Below are 17331 nucleotides of genomic sequence, written 5' to 3'. Positions count from 1 at the left end.
AAAAAAAAATTCAAAAGATGGGGGCCGTGGTTATTTAATTAGGTGCGGTTTGGCGTGCATATATATTGTTAGGTGCTTTAGTTTCTGCCTTTTCCCTTTTGATGATGCATCATACTAAACTTTAATACACATCCTTTTCTTTTCTTTCTTTTTTTTCCTTTTTCCCAAAAAAAAAAAAGTGATCAAGTTTTAAACAAATAATCCTTTTTGTTTCATTTTCACGGAAACTAATTAATTGTATGATCAATATAATCGTACTAGCTACTGTTAAATTAATGTTTTAGCTTTACTTGCTGTTTGACTAACAAATGGCAGCAAATTAAGGCATCAACTGGGTGAGGTACGTAGACTCCGAAGAGGATCAGTGGATTTGGTCATTTGTTTTGCAATATATATTAAAATATAAAGGCGGCTGCCGCAAGAAAACAATGAAATTATTGTGAATGGGTAAATTAAAAGCAAATCCGGCCCCCCCAAGAAATAATTCAAAGCCAATGCATGTGGCCCCTACAGATTAACCTTATCAAACTTGACCATGTCTGTAAAACCCCCACTGGAGTTCCTTGTCATACCCCCCTGACTTGCTATTCAGCCCCGATGGAAAGCACTTGGCTACTCTTAGCCTTGGCAGGGACTGTTGCATTGGCTTTTCTCTCAAAAGCATTGACTCACAAACGCCTCAAGCTAAATCATCCACCAGGACCAAAACCATGGCCTATTATTGGCAACCTGAACCTCCTCGGTTCAATCCCACATCAATCCTTGCACTTGTTGTTCCAGAAATATGGAGAAATCATGCAACTAAAATTTGGTTCCAGCCCTGTTGTAGTAGCTTCATCCCCTGAAATGGCAAAAGAATTCTTGCAAACGCATGACAACATTTTCGCCTCTCGGCCTGCAACTGCTGCTGCCAAATACACTAGCTACAACTGCTCCGGCATGTTATGGGCACCTTACGGTCCACACTGGCGACAAGCTCGTAAAATTTATCTAACCCAAATATTTAGTCCAAAACAACTCGACTTCTTCGAGAGCACACGCATTGAGGAAAGGCGTGCTTTCATTTCTCGTTTGTATGCTCAATCTGGAAAGCCAGTAGTTATGAGAGATCATCTAATGCGTCTTAGCCTCTCCACTGCAAGCCAGATGGTTTTGAGTAACAAGTACTTTGCCCAATCTGAAGGGGATGGATCTCTAGTTACCTTTGAAGAGTTCCAAGAGATGATAGATACATGGTTTTTGCTGGGTGGTGTGTTCAATATCGGGGATTGGATACCGTGGCTCGACAGATTTGACCTCCAAGGTTACGTAAAGCAAATGAAAGAACTTTACAAGAAATTTGATAAATTCCATAACCATGTGCTTGATGATCACCAGGCCAGGAGGAAAACGGAGAAAGATTTTATCCCCAAGGACATGGTGGACATTCTATTGCAATATGCTGAAGATCCTGATCTCCAGGTCAAACTCACCAGAGATCAGATAAAAGGGCTAATTCAGGTGCCATTTCTTCTCGTGGTTTAATGAAATTTCTAGATCTCTTTACCTCTTTAACTTACTGAATCTTAAAGCTAGCACTTTAGTATAGCTTACTAAAATGTGCCATTAAACATAGCTGTCTTTTTTCTTCTGATTAAGAGGTTTTCTGCTTTCAATATGTTGTCAAGCATGATACTTCATCAGCATTTGATCATGGCGGGACTAATTTTACCAATATTTGATCATGGCCAGGACTTGCTTGTTGGTGGTACCGATACCTCGGCGTCCACAGTAGAATGGGCAATGAATGAACTTCTCAAACATCCACATCTCATTGAAAAGGCAACCGAAGAGCTTGATAGAGTGATAGGGCGAGATAAGTGGGTGGAAGAGGCTGTTTTGTCAAAGCTACCTTTTCTAGGGGCGATCATAAAGGAAACTTTTAGGTTACATCCACTGGCAACGCTGCTTCCACCCCACTATGCCCTTGAGGATTGCACTGTAGCTGGTTATCACATTGCTAAAGGAACAACGGTGTTTATAAACACATGGAGTATGGGGAGGAACTCAAAGTATTGGGATTCTCCTGAAGAATTCATTCCAGAGAGGTTTTTGGGGAAGGATATTGACATCAAGGGACATGACTTTGAGCTGTTGCCCTTTGGCTCAGGTCGGAGGATGTGCCCAGGCTATGTCCTTGCACTCAAACTTGTTGGAACAATGTTGGCCAACTTGTTGCATGGATTCAACTGGAAATTGCCTCATGGCATGAAACCAGAAGAAATTTGCATGGAAGAACACTACGGACTCTCAATTCATCCAAGGATTTCACTTGCTATGATCCCAGAACCACGTTTGCCGGTCAATCTCTATTAGCAAGTATTGATTTAAGGCAAAATTGAAATATATTCCTGCTCTGTATATGTAAACTGTTAAACTCATTCTCCGCTCTCCGATTATATCATTTAGCTCATTTTAGGTGAGAGCTTAGGAATCGAGACAGTATAATTGCCCTTTTGGTAAATTTGCATTGTGAAATAAAATAAAAGTCAGAATCAATTTTTTTTTTCTTTCTTTAAATTGCTTTTGGTGAATTCTGTTGTGAAATAAAACAAAAGGTCACAATCAAGTTTATTTTTTTATTTTTTTGCTAGAAAACAAACAGGCAAAATATCGCAATAATGACATATGGAAAATTGACATGGAAATATTGAAGATTGCAGAGAGTAAAAACTGACTCTCCCTTGTTAGCAAAGAAAATAGGTATGCAACGGAAATAGGTATCTCAAAAATTTGAGAAACAAACAAGGCACTCAACCAGGGCCTCAAATCTGTTTAAATTCTGGATAACAAAAGTAACATTTACGAAAGCAGAGTTGACAGGCAAATTTATGACTCGTTTGTACACCCTAATCACCCAAATACAAGACCTATAAATAAGACAAAACAAGTCTGACTCCTGACTTGAATACTACTCACATATGTCCCTTACAATAGGGCTAAGCTAATTACTATGAACCCAATTCCTATGCAACTTCAAGAATTTAACCCAAAATAGATTGAACATAAATACCCAATTTAAGTAAAACACCTTTTAATAAATAAAACCCTAATTAGCTTAGTGTAATATTTGCTAACTTTGTCTTTTTTAAACTAAACTTAAAAACTAGTCGAATGCTTTGTCGCAGTGTAGAAAATGTGCCACTCTAAATTGTACCAATCTTCATCTTTGCACATAGGATTGGTTTAGACTTGTGTTTGTGCAAATAATTTGATTGCTTATTTTGCTTCATCAATGAATTCATCCATATTCACCCATATATGCCATTAGGGTTACCACCGTCTTGACATGATGATCATCCGGATCCATGCAATTCTAAAAAAAACCAAGAAACACATTTTTTTTCCTCTTGCCATTTATTTCCAATGCAAAAAATTTTCAGTTGCACAATTTCCAACAAATTTGACCACCCCACAATTGAATCGAGGGTAAATTACATATACCCCCTCCCCCCCGGGGTGGTTTTATCTATTTAACCCTTTGTTGCAGTGTAGAAAATGTGTCACCCTAAATTGGGTACACATTACATAGAAAAAAAAAAAGTTACAATGTGCAATCTAAGTAGCAGAGTTACGCTACGTACAAATCCTGGGGGCTGGGGAGCGGATTCTTAATGGGATTATTGGGCTTGAAAGCTTCCAAACCTGTACATGCCATTTGGGTTGGTCCAAGGTGCGTCTAGGAAGATATTCGGCCTAGATGAAAATGAAGATCCTAATTATTCTTTTTCTGGGCATATCAGTTTTGCCCTCTCACCCACGTATATTCATTCTTGGGCTTTAAACCGGATCATAGAGCCCGAAATTTCGGTCAACTTACACGCGAAGAAACTTGCAGAACTCGTCGCCAATACCATCACCCCCCATAATCCTTATTCCAAGGCTCTTTGATAATATATTTTATCTTTAGAAAAAATATTCATATTCCTTTCGTTGAGGGTAAATCTTTATATCTAATTCATCAAATTTCATAACTTTGATATGTTGAAAGGCATCATATCTATTTAAATCTTCAAAGTCTGGTCCAGTCGAAATAATCTTGAGCATCAAAATATATTTGGGACCATATATAGGATTATTTTGATAAATATGCTTTTACTCCTTCTTGAATCTACCGAGGGAGTTTGAAAATTTCAGAAAAAATAGGAGTAGTCATATAGATTACTCCAAAATTGTACCATTTTTTAATTTCTTTGAAGCGTCTAAAGGAGAAAGGATGCATAGGTATTGGGTTTGTTCGGGTACAAATTTTTTTCTCAAATAATATTTTATTTACGTCATAAATATATCTTTTAACCATCTTTTTTATGTTTTTAACTATCTTTTTATCACATATGCATTACACCACAAAAAAATGTTATAATATTTTTTCAAATAATCTTTTATCCAAAGATGATCAACGTGATCTGTAAAATCTATTGGAGATGGTTTCTTCGATGTATCCCTTTGACAATCTGGCTAATCAAGTGCTGGGGTTTGGACAAAACCTACAGCACTTTTGTTTCATAGTAAACTTAAAAATTAAATTGTAAACTTAAAAATTCTCAAAAAGAATACTCCATGGGCACTCCATTCCCGCGCCTCGCGGGGGGATCTTTAGTAATCAACTCAAGCTACTTAGGTTGATAGTAATTTCTCCCTAAATTGTTTTTATTGTCAAAATTATTTCCTTGTTATCTTTTTTGAGCTTTTTTAAGTGCTCTAACTTCCATATTGATTAGTTAATAATTTTTTTTGGGGCAAAAGGAAAATTTTCTTTTATTGATCTGTGAATTGTAACTTTACAAAGGAAACAAAATCCTACTGCATCACAATCTCTATTGTAATATCTACACTATACAAAAACAGACAGAACAAACTACCAAATTCCAGTAGCTTAATCCACCAAACAGTCTTGATCCAAGCACCACTCAAGCATCAGTTGCCAATTTGTCTTGGTCCTTGGAGAAATCACTTTGATCACATTTTCCACAATTTTGACAATTCCTGCCGACGAATCCCGAAATATCCTGCTCTTCCTTTCTTGCCAAATATGCCAGACAGTGATTGCTAAAACAAGTCGCCTTGGTGTTGACACAAAAGAACTAGAAATTGTTAGGATACTTTCATTGTTATTTTTCTAAAAGGTCCATGTTTAATTCGTTACTCGCAATTGAGCCCTTTCTATCATAATGAGTACCAATGCAATTAATATTTACGAAATGTTCGCTATACTTCACTATATATATATATATATATATATATATATATATATATATATTTTACTAACCCCAAAAATGAAACTTCGTCTGTAAAATACTTGGAGACTTGTGTTAGCTAGCGTAGTGTAGCAATTGTGGAGAGCAAGAAACCAGGTTATTTTCAGCAAGCATCGGTATCTGCTGTTAGCATAATTTCTGCTGTCCAAATCTTACTTTTCAACGAAGACATACCAAATCTATGAAATTTTTGATAACTAGAACCCCACTACACTTGTGGAGAGCAAGAAACCGGGTTATTTTCAGCAAGCATCGGTATCTGCTGTTAGCATAATTTCTGCTGTCCAAATCTTACTTTTCAACGAAGACATACCAAATCTATGAAATTTTTGATAACTAGAACCCCACTAAATGAACAATATCTCCACGTATCATCTTATGCGCTAATCAACAAATTTCCTTCTGTGATTTTTGTTACCATTGCTGCTACGACAAATTTTTTCACGCCTATACGCCCAGCATTGGCCGCCACCACGTGATGCACCATGTTTGGCCATAAGTTAAGAATAAATCTTATATGCATTGACAGTGTATATGCTACCATCGTTGGATTCATAAAATGTGTGTAAAAATTAAATTTCAAATTCAAATTTTACATCGTTGTTATTCATTCAATACTGAGAGTGTATACACTGTCAGTATAAGAAAAATTAATCTACAAGGAATGGTGGTTGAATTTTGTAAGGAGACTAAACAAGAAATAAGTTGAGAAAGGTAAGGAGACGGAGAGGAGGGAAGGGATGGATGGGAAGGGGTGACAACTACAAGGGGTTTAAAAAGAGTGGAGTGATAATTTTTTTATAACCATTTTACTTTTTAATTTTGGGATAATTTCAGAAACCTCCCCTGAGGTTTCTGACAGTTTCACTCCCCTCCCCTGTGGTTTCTGAAATTCCACAAACCTCCCCTGTCAGATGGTGAGGTCCCATTTCTTACATCATTTGTGTCAAAAAGACTTAAATACCCTTACAATTTTGTTAATATTTTGTGATTATCTGAAAGCTATTAGTTAAGTTAGTTATAAACACAATTAATGTAATTAACCATAAATTAGAGTCCTAAAAACGAAAATAGAAAAGGGACCGTTGTGAAATGGCGCCAAACTTAGGCGCCATGCTCTTGATCTGATTGACATAACAGCTTGAAAGGCACGGTGCATATAGAAGCAAGAAACTTGGTCTGTTCCCGCCATTGTTTGTGTTATAGCAATTGAGGTTGATGGTTGGCAAACAAACTTGTTGATTCTAACATTTGCTGAAGAAGAGTCTCTTTCTGGCAAACAAACTGTGTTACCAGGTAAGCGTTTAAGATTTCAGAGACTGTTTCAATATTCCTTGGTAGCTTACTTCTGATTTGGTTGTTGTTCGTATAAGCTTGATACATGTTTGCTTATGATTTTCTGGTTTGTCACGTGACTTGGTTTGCTAAGCCTCTACCAGTTGATGCTTGATTGCTTCTATATTTCTCGTCTGACTTGGATTGTTTGATATAGTTAGATGCCAAACCTTAGTAGCTTATGCTTTCTCTGTAACTTCAGCAACCAATGTTGCAAGATGGTTAATTTTGTAACTAATATTTTCTGTAACTTCAATAACTTCAGTAGGCTATGATTGTCTATTGTAGGATGGTTAACATTGATGTTCATGATATTGTGGTCCATTGTATGGGAAGAAAAGTAAGAGTGGCTAAGGTAAATCCCAAGAGTTACATGTATTCCGACTTACTAAATGATGTTGCTGAGAAGGCATTGCAAGAAATGTCTGGAAATGTCAATCTACTGGTGCACATGAGATGCGAAATACCTGGTACAGCTGAGTACTTAGATGTGAATGATGACCAATCTGTTGCTGAAATGTTCAAGGTGCATCAATCTCATGTAGTCATTAATATACAAGTGTTGGAGATGGATATCATCCCTGCAGAACAGAGTGATAGCTTCCTAAACAGAAATGTAGTAAATGAGCATGAGAATTTAAGAACTGAAAAAACTGGTAGAGGCAAGAATATCGAAGTTCATGAATTAAATTGTGAGACTGAGGAGTACATTAGTGATTCTACTTCTGATGACTCATGGAATCAAGGTTGGGACAGTAACAATGAGGATAATTTAGGTGATGAGCATTGGTCTGTATCCCAAAGTGACAGTAGTGATGATGATTTTTCTGACTTTGATGACAAGGAAAATGAGGATATTGTACCTGATTCTGAATCTGAACATGAAATAGATCCCATGAGAGAAGCCTTAAGAGGCAAGATGTGGACTTACAACCGAAAAGAAGACATAGAGTTTAAGAAGGGACAGCTTTTCACAAATGTTGATGCTTTTAGAGCAGCATTAAAGGATTTTGTGATCCAAAAAGGTTTTCCCCTACAAAGATTGAAGAATGAAAAAAGCAGATGTACAGCCAAGTGTGGTGTTGATGGATGCAAGTGGAGAATTCATGCCTCACCTTTAGCAGATTCAGTTGACGGGATTTTTATATATCAATGCAAGTTTAATTCCGATTTTACACCCGTTGGACTGCAAGTATACAGGTCGCAATTGTAGTACAAGATGTGTATCGGGTCGATCCCACGAGGAGCTATTAAAACAATTATTAGACACTAATTTACTCTATTATTTAGACTCACAATAAATTTGAGCAGAAAAATTCAGAATTTAATTCAACTACAAAAATTCTTAACTAGATAAATGCAATTTCACGAAAGGAATAGAATTCACTAAATATTAAGATCTAGGGATGTAGATTCCACTTATGACTCAAAAGATCTAAAATGAATTAATTCAACACTTGTTATTGCTCTTGTTTAACCAAGGATTCATTTCCAGAAATACCAAAATCACATTCTCATGATAATAATGGGTTAAAACAGATTAGTTTTTCCTAATCTCTTGGTAAATACTAAATCTGTTCTTATTCACACATGAAATGCAGATTTCATCCACTTGAATGTATTTCTATTCTCATGAATATACAACTCAAGTTCTACTTGTGTCATTCCATTATTTTTACCATTTCTTAATGAATAAAAACAACTATAAACCTGTTATTGGTGATCAAACAACAACAAGTAATCAAGCATACACAAGTAGATAAGTTAATACAAGATATAACAAGTATAAATCACAATCACTTCATATCACTTGGCCATAAGCTTCATCTACTCCCTAGATAAAGGAAATTAGCTACTCATGAATGATGAAACACTCATAATTTCATTAATGCAAATCATCATGAATTTACAAATACAAAAAGAGTAAAGAAAGTCTTAGCCAAGATATGGTGAAGCCTTCCAAAAATCTCCTTGTCTTGAATTTAGATGATTACAAGATGAAACCTCAATTGTCCCTTTGCAAGTACCTAGCTAGAGAGAATATGTTTTTCTGTAAGAAACTAAGCTACGTATGGCTCTCCTTGACCTCTCTCAATGTCTTGGCATAAAAACTACTCAAAGGCTCTATTTTTCCAAGTCAAATTCTAACCTTTGATTCCCAAATCTGCACTTTGTTAGCATAGTCAAAAACCAATATTTTTGACTTGAAAATAAGCCATCTTTATTGCCCTTTTGTCTTCTGAGGCATGTGCACCGAATTCTCTTGCAGATTGTAGCTGGAAAGTAGTTTGAATATAAGAGAATTGACTGAGCAAATTGCAGAATTACGGCCAGAAAACGCGCCTACACAAAACGCGGTTACAAGTCACGTTTTGTGTACTCGCGTATTCACTTTGGCCTTACTTCATCTGCGATTTTCTCTATCATAAAGGCCGAACTGGCTTTTGTGCAAAACACCAAAGTTGTAGCCCTTTGAGTTAGCTTTCCAATGCTATAAAAATCATCCAAATCGGAGTTGTGCAGCCTGAGATATGGTCGAAATACTCTCACCTGGTCAAACCTCTGTTTCCAGTTTCGACCACAGAGTGCAGCTTCTGTATTCCGACTTTTTGTCCATGAAATGGGCAGAATTGGATTTCGATGTCTTCATACGAATTGTAGGTCTCTTTCTTAGCTTTAAAATGGTATAAAGATCACCTTAATCCGATAAGTGTAGCTCCAGATATGATCAAAATACTGAAGAGTGTTAAAACTGATTTGTATTGCATTTCCTCACTTGAACGTTTTTCACTTCATTCTTCTTGTTACCACTTGAATTCATCACCAACTTTCTATTTTTCATCTCTTTTGACATCCTTTGGTGATTGAATCATCATTCCTGCATAAAAATGAAGTTTTTATCATTAAAATCACTAAAAATGCAATATTATCCACTTTTACCAACAATATATAATTTTACCAAAAACCTCTTTATTTTATTTATAAAACTAGATAATCAACTCAAAATTAACTAATAAAATGCACTTAAAAATACGTAAAATAAACTCTTATCAAATACCCCCACACTTGAATCATTGCTTGTCCTCAAGCAATATGAAATATAAAACCAACAATGATCCAAAAATTGAAAATAAACATATGTAGTATTTCAACTCCATTTCCTTGAATCAAGGTAAATAACCCTTATGTGATCTTTCAATTAACCTCAAGTACTTATAATATCAAGCAAAGAAGAGCCAAGTATACCATAATTTTACTAATTTAACTGCATTTCTCATTTTTACCCAATTTTTCAAGCAAGCAACTCATATAGTCAATAAAGATGCTAACTAATCTCATGATTAACTCTTTTTTCTTAAAGAGGGATTTAGTTTCTTTTATTTTCTTCTTCTTTTTTTTTTTTTATATCTTTTAAGAGTTAAATACTACTTAAGTTGTGAAAAATACCTTTTGACGCGAAGATCGACATTTTTAGATGCAGATCCCCGGTTACTCAACATTTCACATACTCAAGTTGCTTTGCATCCTCTTAATTCAAGTACCTTTTTACGCGAATGTCGACATTTGTAGATGTCAACCCCCGGTTACTCGGTACGAGAATCATTGGAGTAGAATAACCCCCTTTTTTTTTTTTTTTTTTCAAAATATATATATAATAAAATTCCCTCTAAGAGTAATCATGAGAAGAGTATGACACTTATTAACCATATTAATTTCTTATCTTATAAAATTAGATAAAAAGAAGAATTTTCATCAAATATACAAAATGTAGGCATAATTTTCTCCACTTTACTAGATATACTTTCCTATAGATGAAAAAATTATAATCACATAAAAATCATTTCCAAATTTCATGAGAAAAGAAGTATCAAAACCACATATTTTTATTTCAAAAGGATAAGTGACAAAATTTTATTTATTTATTATAGTTAATAACCTATATATGTATAAGGTTTTGGAAAAATTTTGACAGAGTCTCCCCTTAAAATGGACTAAAACTCCCTGCCAGCAACCACAAGAAACACCATTTAAGCACAAGAATTATATCAAACACAACTAAAACCACAAGTACCACACATATTTCTCCCACCCACACTTAAATTACACATTGTCCTCAATGTGTAGGGAAGAAATGAAACAAAAGAAAGGAACAAGTGACTCCCCAAGTGATATGGCTGCGGTCCAGTGAAGCCTTGAATCATGAGCCATCGACCGCTCAACCATCTACAGTCAACGATCTACTAGTTACTGCCACAAGTTCCAAAATTCAAAATAAGGAATGTAAGTTAACATTTTTCAAACAAAAGATAAAAATAACACACAAACAAGCAAACAAAAGAAAAGCCAGCAAAAGGGCAGCCTCAATCATCCTCTTCATCGTCATCTTCATCATCATCGATGGGAGGTGGGCGTGTGCCTAAATGATCTTCAATTCGGTCCAGGCGAGTATCCATTCTGGCTAAGCGATGATCGATGTCATCTAGACGACCAAAGAGCCGCTGCCAATTGGTTTGTGGCGGAGGAGGAGGTGGTGCTGCAGTAGATGGTCCAGCTTCCTCGCGACCATGTCTAGCCTTCTGTCTCCGCTCCTGAACAGGGCGTGGAATGTCTCCCGTGCCAATACTAAGGCGGCGAAGAGTAGTGATAGTCATCTCAGCCCGTGGTGGAACAAACTCCCGCCGCATTCCTTCCAAGCGAACCTCAAAACGGGGGAAGATTAAAGTCAGTAGACGAGGAAATGATAATTTGAAGGAAGTTGTCTTACGCCTCGCCGTAGACCTAATATGGCTGATGATGATGTTAGGCAATGAAATCTGAGCATATTGAGACGTCCGGTTATGGAACATGTAATCCAAGAAGTAAATGTCGCTCTTGCGGACCTCCGTGTGCCCCGTCTTCTTTGGGATGACATTGTGAGCCATCATGTAAATGATAAGCCGATGGACGAGGCTCGAAGACATTCGCCCAAAATGGTCTCCTTCCTTGTGGAGCGAAAAGGCTGGTACTCGAGACCAAATCTGGCCATGGCCAATGATGGATCCCACCTCCTATTCGGGGGAACAAACTCCTTCTTCAAATCTACTGGACGGCCGTCATCCATACACCCCAAAATAGCGGCCAAATCTTGCCGTGACAAGGTGATTCGTCTTCCACGCACCCAAGATTCAACTATTTCTCCACTATGGCGCGCCTTACTTTCAATGTTGGCGTAAAACTCGCGCACCAAGTCTGGGTAGTAATGGTTTGGAAGGGTGAGAATCGGAGCCCATCCTAGCTAAGCAAAAGCTTCTGAGATGTTGTACATCATCTCAACTGGTGGACTGACATGCATCTCAAACAAAAACTCCAAATTAGCACGCGCCTCATGCCACTCCTGATTCCTGCGAGTGTTAAACCTAGCACTATCAAATACCGATTTTCCCGCTCCACGGGAGCTGCCCTCACCATGTTGCCGGCTGACTGGTGGAGGAGAAGGTGAATTCTCCTCCTCAGACATGTCCATCTCTTCATTAACCTCTCTCTCCTCACTACTAGAGGATGAAAGTCATGCTCTTCTTCCCCTTGGCATAGTACCTAAAAGAAAATGTTGCAATTACCCACATATATTTAGACACAAAGCACAAATTGGCAATGAATGTTCTAAAATGATCCAAATAACCTCCAATTTATCCCTTCAAGTGCCAACACGTCCAATAACTAATGTATAGGACCTAACAAAAAGAGCCATAATTTATGCCCAAAAATTACTCAAAATCACCAATTGAAACAAGATATGCAAAAATTATAACCCAATCAGTGAAATTAGCAACAATTATGATTATAACTACTGAGAATTAACAATAATAATCTGCTTATAGCTATAATCATGTTTAGGCAAAAATTTAAACTAATTAAATCACCAAATCAACCAAATTACTCACTATACACAATGCACATGCTTAAACATCATCAACTAACCATTTTTAACCATAATTTAACATCACCAATGGCTAAAAAACATCCTAGTTCTTTTTTCCAATTTCATCTAAATATAGCAATTGTGAATTTTAAAGTATTTGAAAACCAATAAATTGCTACATTTAAACATGCTTAAACAATCTCAATAAGCATGAATAAATTCAAAAATAGTCAAATACATCATCAAATTTTCGACATTAAAAGATGTCAGATAGCTCAGGATAAAAAATATGACTTTCTAAAATCAAAAGATTTGATGAAGAAACTTACCTCAATCACGTAGAAGGATGTTTGGTGATGCTAAAAATGCAAAAAAACCTATGAAACAACCTCCAATTGACCTCCAATTGACCTCCAATTGAAGAAATTAGAGTTGAAGAACCCCAACCTTCAATCCTTCAAAAACTGAATTTGAGGTGTTTTTCTTGGATTTTAATCAGTTAAAAAGGTTGTATGAAGCTCAAAAGGTGTTGAGTTGATGTTTTCTAGCAAGATTATGGAACAAAATTGAAGATTTGTGGGTTCGGTAGAAGAGAAGAAGAAAAACGCGCCTGGAAAATTAAGAAGAGTGGAAGAAATGAACCTGAAATCGCGTTTCTGAAGCCTATATTGGGACACAGAAAACGCGACTAGAAACGCGCCTTCAACTCGCGTTTCTAAAGTCGCGTTTTATGCACAAATCTTGCAGGAGTAAAAACGCAGCTGTGTTTGAAAACGCGACTTTGAGTCGCGTATTTGAAGTCGCGTTTTTGGATTATGATCCAGGCTTGAAAACGCGATTTATCTGAGAAACGCGACTCTATGTCGTGTTTTTAAGCGCGTTTTCTTCATTGTGGTTGCAGAATTAGGAACGCATTTTGATGAAAACGCGACAAAGAAGCGCGTTTTTATGCCAGGCGCGTTTTATTCTGCAATTTTTTTTGCAGAAAATGAACTTTGAAAAATTACCATTGGTACCCCAATCACTCAAAATGCATCATGGATCATTTGTTTGCAAAATTTATCAATGTACGCACATGTAAAATGATAAAAACATGCATTTTTCCCCTTTTCGACGGATCAAATACACCTTTAACGCAAATCAAGGGGTTGAGTGGATTGATCAAAGTTCGCCTTTTTTACCTTAAATGGTCATTCTTGCTTCCAATTGTCAACCCTATAACACAAAAATAACAACTTAACTAAAACACTTATTCAAACCACAAAATCACACCAAATTAACACATATAACATAAACATTGGATTGCCTCCCAATTAGCGCTCTTGTTTATAGTCGTTGGCTCGACTCACATATTAGGGTTCTTAAATTGAAGAGGGCTCGCCCAAAAGACATATAAGCCCCTTGGGTACGATTTCACCTGCCAAGTAGGGTTTCAATCGTTGTCCATTGACCTTAAACCTTTCATTTCTTGAATTTGCCACTTCAACCGCTCCATAGGGAAATACTTGAGTGACTTCAAATGGTCCAGATCACCTTGACTTCAATTTTCCTGGAAATAACTTCAGGCGTGAATTGAATAAAAGCACTTTTTGCCCTACCTGAAATTGTTTAGGAATAATGTGCTTGTCATGCCAATATTTGATCTTTTCTTTATAAATTTTGGCATTTTCGTATGCATGTAACCGGTGTTCCTCCAATTCACTCAGCTCAAGTAATCTCCTTCCACCTGCAAGATTAAAATCCATATTAATTGCTTTAATAGCCCAATAAGCTTTATGTTCAATCTCTACAGGTAAGTGACAAGATTTTCCATAGACTAAACGATACGGCGACATCCCTAAAGGAGTCTTAAATGCCGTTCGGTAAGCCCATAGTGTGTCATCTAGCTTTGTAGCCCAATCCTTGCGTGATTTATTCACAGTTTTCTCCAAAATGAGCTTTATCTCACGATTAGCTAGCTCCGCTTGTCCATTGGCTTGAGGATGGTACGGGAGTGATGTCTTGTGCCTACAGCCATATTTAAACAATAAGGAATCCAGTTGTTTGTTACAAAAATGTTTTCCTTCATCACTTATTATGGCCTTAGGTATACCAAATCTACAAAAAATATTCTTTTTAAGGAATCGGAGTACAACCTTAGAGTCATTAGTAGGTGAAGCGATTGCTTCTACCCATTTAGAAACATAATCCACTGCTACTAAGATGTACTTATTATTAAAAGAGCTTGGAAATGGTCCCATAAAGTCTATACCCCATATATCAAATAATTCAACTTCTAAGAAGGTAGTTAGGGGCATTTCATTCTTTCGAGATATATTTCCAATTCTTTGGCATGCATCACAACTTTTAACATATTCCCGAACATCTCGATACATAGTTGGCCAATAAAACCCTGATTGCCATACCTTTGCCACAGTCTTTGAAGTGCTAAAATGACCACCTATTTTAAGGTTATGACAATGATATAAAATATTATGTACCTCATTTTCGAGAATACATCTACGTACCATACCATCGGCACAATGTTTATACAGCAATGGTTCCTCCCAAAAGTAACTTTTGACATCATGTAAGAATTTCTTCTTTTGATGGTAATTAAATCCCCTTGGAATCTCTCCACTTACCAAAAAATTAGCAATATCAGCATACCATGGAGAATTGATAATTGCTAGGACAAACTCATCCGGGAAATTCTCTTGAATAGGAACTTGATCCTTGACTGGAATATATTCTAGGCGTGATAGATGATCCGCTACTAGATTCTCCGTTCCCTTTTTGTCTTTTATCTCCACATCAAATTCCTGCAATAAAAGAATCCACCGAATTAGTCTTGGTTTTGCATCTTTTTTATGTAACAAATATTTAAGAGCCGCATGGTCCATATATATAATAACTTTAGATCCTACTAAATAAGATCTAAATTTATCCAAAGCAAATATCACTGCCAATAGCTCTTTTTCTGTAGTTGCATAATTGAGTTGTGCCTCATTTAGCAACTTGCTAGCATAGTAAATGACGTGCAACCGTCCTTCCTTCTTTTGTCCCAAAACTGCTCCAACCGCATAATCACTTGCATCACACATCAATTCAAATGGTAGTGACCAATCGGGCGAAGTTATAATTGGGGCCGTAATCAATTCCTTCTTCAACCTTTCAAATGCAACCAAACAATTGTCATCAAATTGAAAAGGGGTATCTTTACATAATAAGTCACATAATGGCTTTACTATTTTAGAAAAATCTTTAATAAAACGTCTATAAAAGCCAGCATGTCCTAAAAAACTCCTTATCCCCTTGACATTGCTTGGGGGTGGCAATTTTTCGATAACTTCTATTTTGGCTTGATCCACCTCAATTCCCTTGGAGGAAATCTTGTGTCCTAAGACAATTCCTTCTTTTACCATAAAATGGCATTTCTCCCAATTCAGCACAAGATTTGTTTCCTCGCATCTCTGCAAAATCAATTCCAAATTATGAAGACAATGGTCAAAAGATGAACCATACACAGAAAAATCATCCATAAATATCTCCATAATTTTCTCAATATAATCAGAAAAAATAGCCATCATGCATCGTTGAAAAGTTGCAGGAGCATTGCATAAACCAAATGGCATTCTTCTAAAGGCAAAAGTGCCATAAGGACATGTAAATGTAGTCTTCTCTTGATCCTCTGGAGCTATACCTATTTGATTATATCCTGAAAAACCATCAAGAAAACAGTAAAATTCATATCCAGCTATTCGCTCTAATAATTGATCAAGAAATGGTAGGGGAAAGTGATCTTTTCTTGTTACCGTATTTAACTTACGATAATCAATACACACTCTCCACCCTACCACAAGTCTAGATAGAATTAATTCATCATTTTTACCCACGATTGTAGTCATTCCACCTTTCTTTGGTACCACATGAATTGGACTAATCCAAACACTATCGGAGATAGGAAAAACTATACCTGCGTCAAGCCATTTAAGAATTTCATTTCTTACCACCTCTTTCATGTTTGGATTGAGTCTTCTTTGTGTTTCCACCATTGGTTTGCAACCGTCCTCCAATAGAATGCGATGCATGCATATAGAAGGACTTATACCTTTAATGTCTGAAATTGTCCATCCAATTGCCTTCTTACGCCTTCTTAGAACTCTTAACAATTTTGCACACTGCTCATCATCAAGGTCAGCACTAACAATTACAGGTAAAGTTTTATTTTCTCCAAGAAATTCATACCTTAGATGAGTCGGAAGTGGCTTGAGCTCTAACTTTGGAGGTTCAATTTCTGAAGGTTGTGAAAACCCTTTTCTTTGGCCAAGACTTTCATACAAATTTCCCCTTTTATAAGGTGTTTGAAAATCCAAGTACTTGGCCAATTCTTCAATTTCTTCACAAACATCTTCTTGCTTACCTAAACTCATTAAACAATACTCAAGAGGATCTAAGTCCAAGTTGACTTGACTCATCTCTTGGGTTAGTTTATCAATTGTGCCAATAGAATAAGCATGATCGGTAAAAGAAGGGTATTTTCCCATTTCATGCAAATTAAACTCTACCTCTTCTTCACCTACTTGAAACTTCAACTTGCCATTTTTAACATCAATAATAGTACCTGCAGTAGCTAAAAATGGTCTACCAAGAATAATTGGCATAGATACATCTTCTTCCATATCTAACACCACAAAATCCACTGGAATGATAAATTTTTGAACTTTTATCAATACACTCTCCAACACTCCCAATGGATATCTAATAGACCGATCCGCTAGTTGCAAAGTAATATTAGTGCGTTTAAGCTCATGCAAACCC

General features: G+C 36.5%; 1 protein-coding gene across 1 annotated transcript; it reads left to right on the top strand.

Annotated features, from left to right (window-relative positions):
* Positions 1-597: 597 nt before the first annotated feature.
* LOC113748463 (flavonoid 3'-monooxygenase-like) lies at positions 598-2385 on the top strand. Its single transcript, XM_027292031.1, has 2 exons — positions 598-1500; positions 1732-2385. Exons 1-2 carry the CDS (start codon positions 598-600, stop codon positions 2353-2355), a joined length of 1527 nt encoding a protein of 508 aa, XP_027147832.1. The 3' UTR covers positions 2356-2385.
* Positions 2386-17331: the final 14946 nt, after the last annotated feature.

Source organism: Coffea eugenioides, chromosome 9, assembly GCF_003713205.1.
Source record: "Coffea eugenioides isolate CCC68of chromosome 9, Ceug_1.0, whole genome shotgun sequence".
Lineage (NCBI taxonomy): Eukaryota > Viridiplantae > Streptophyta > Magnoliopsida > Gentianales > Rubiaceae > Coffea > Coffea eugenioides.
This window is presented reverse-complemented; position numbering and strand designations above follow the sequence as displayed.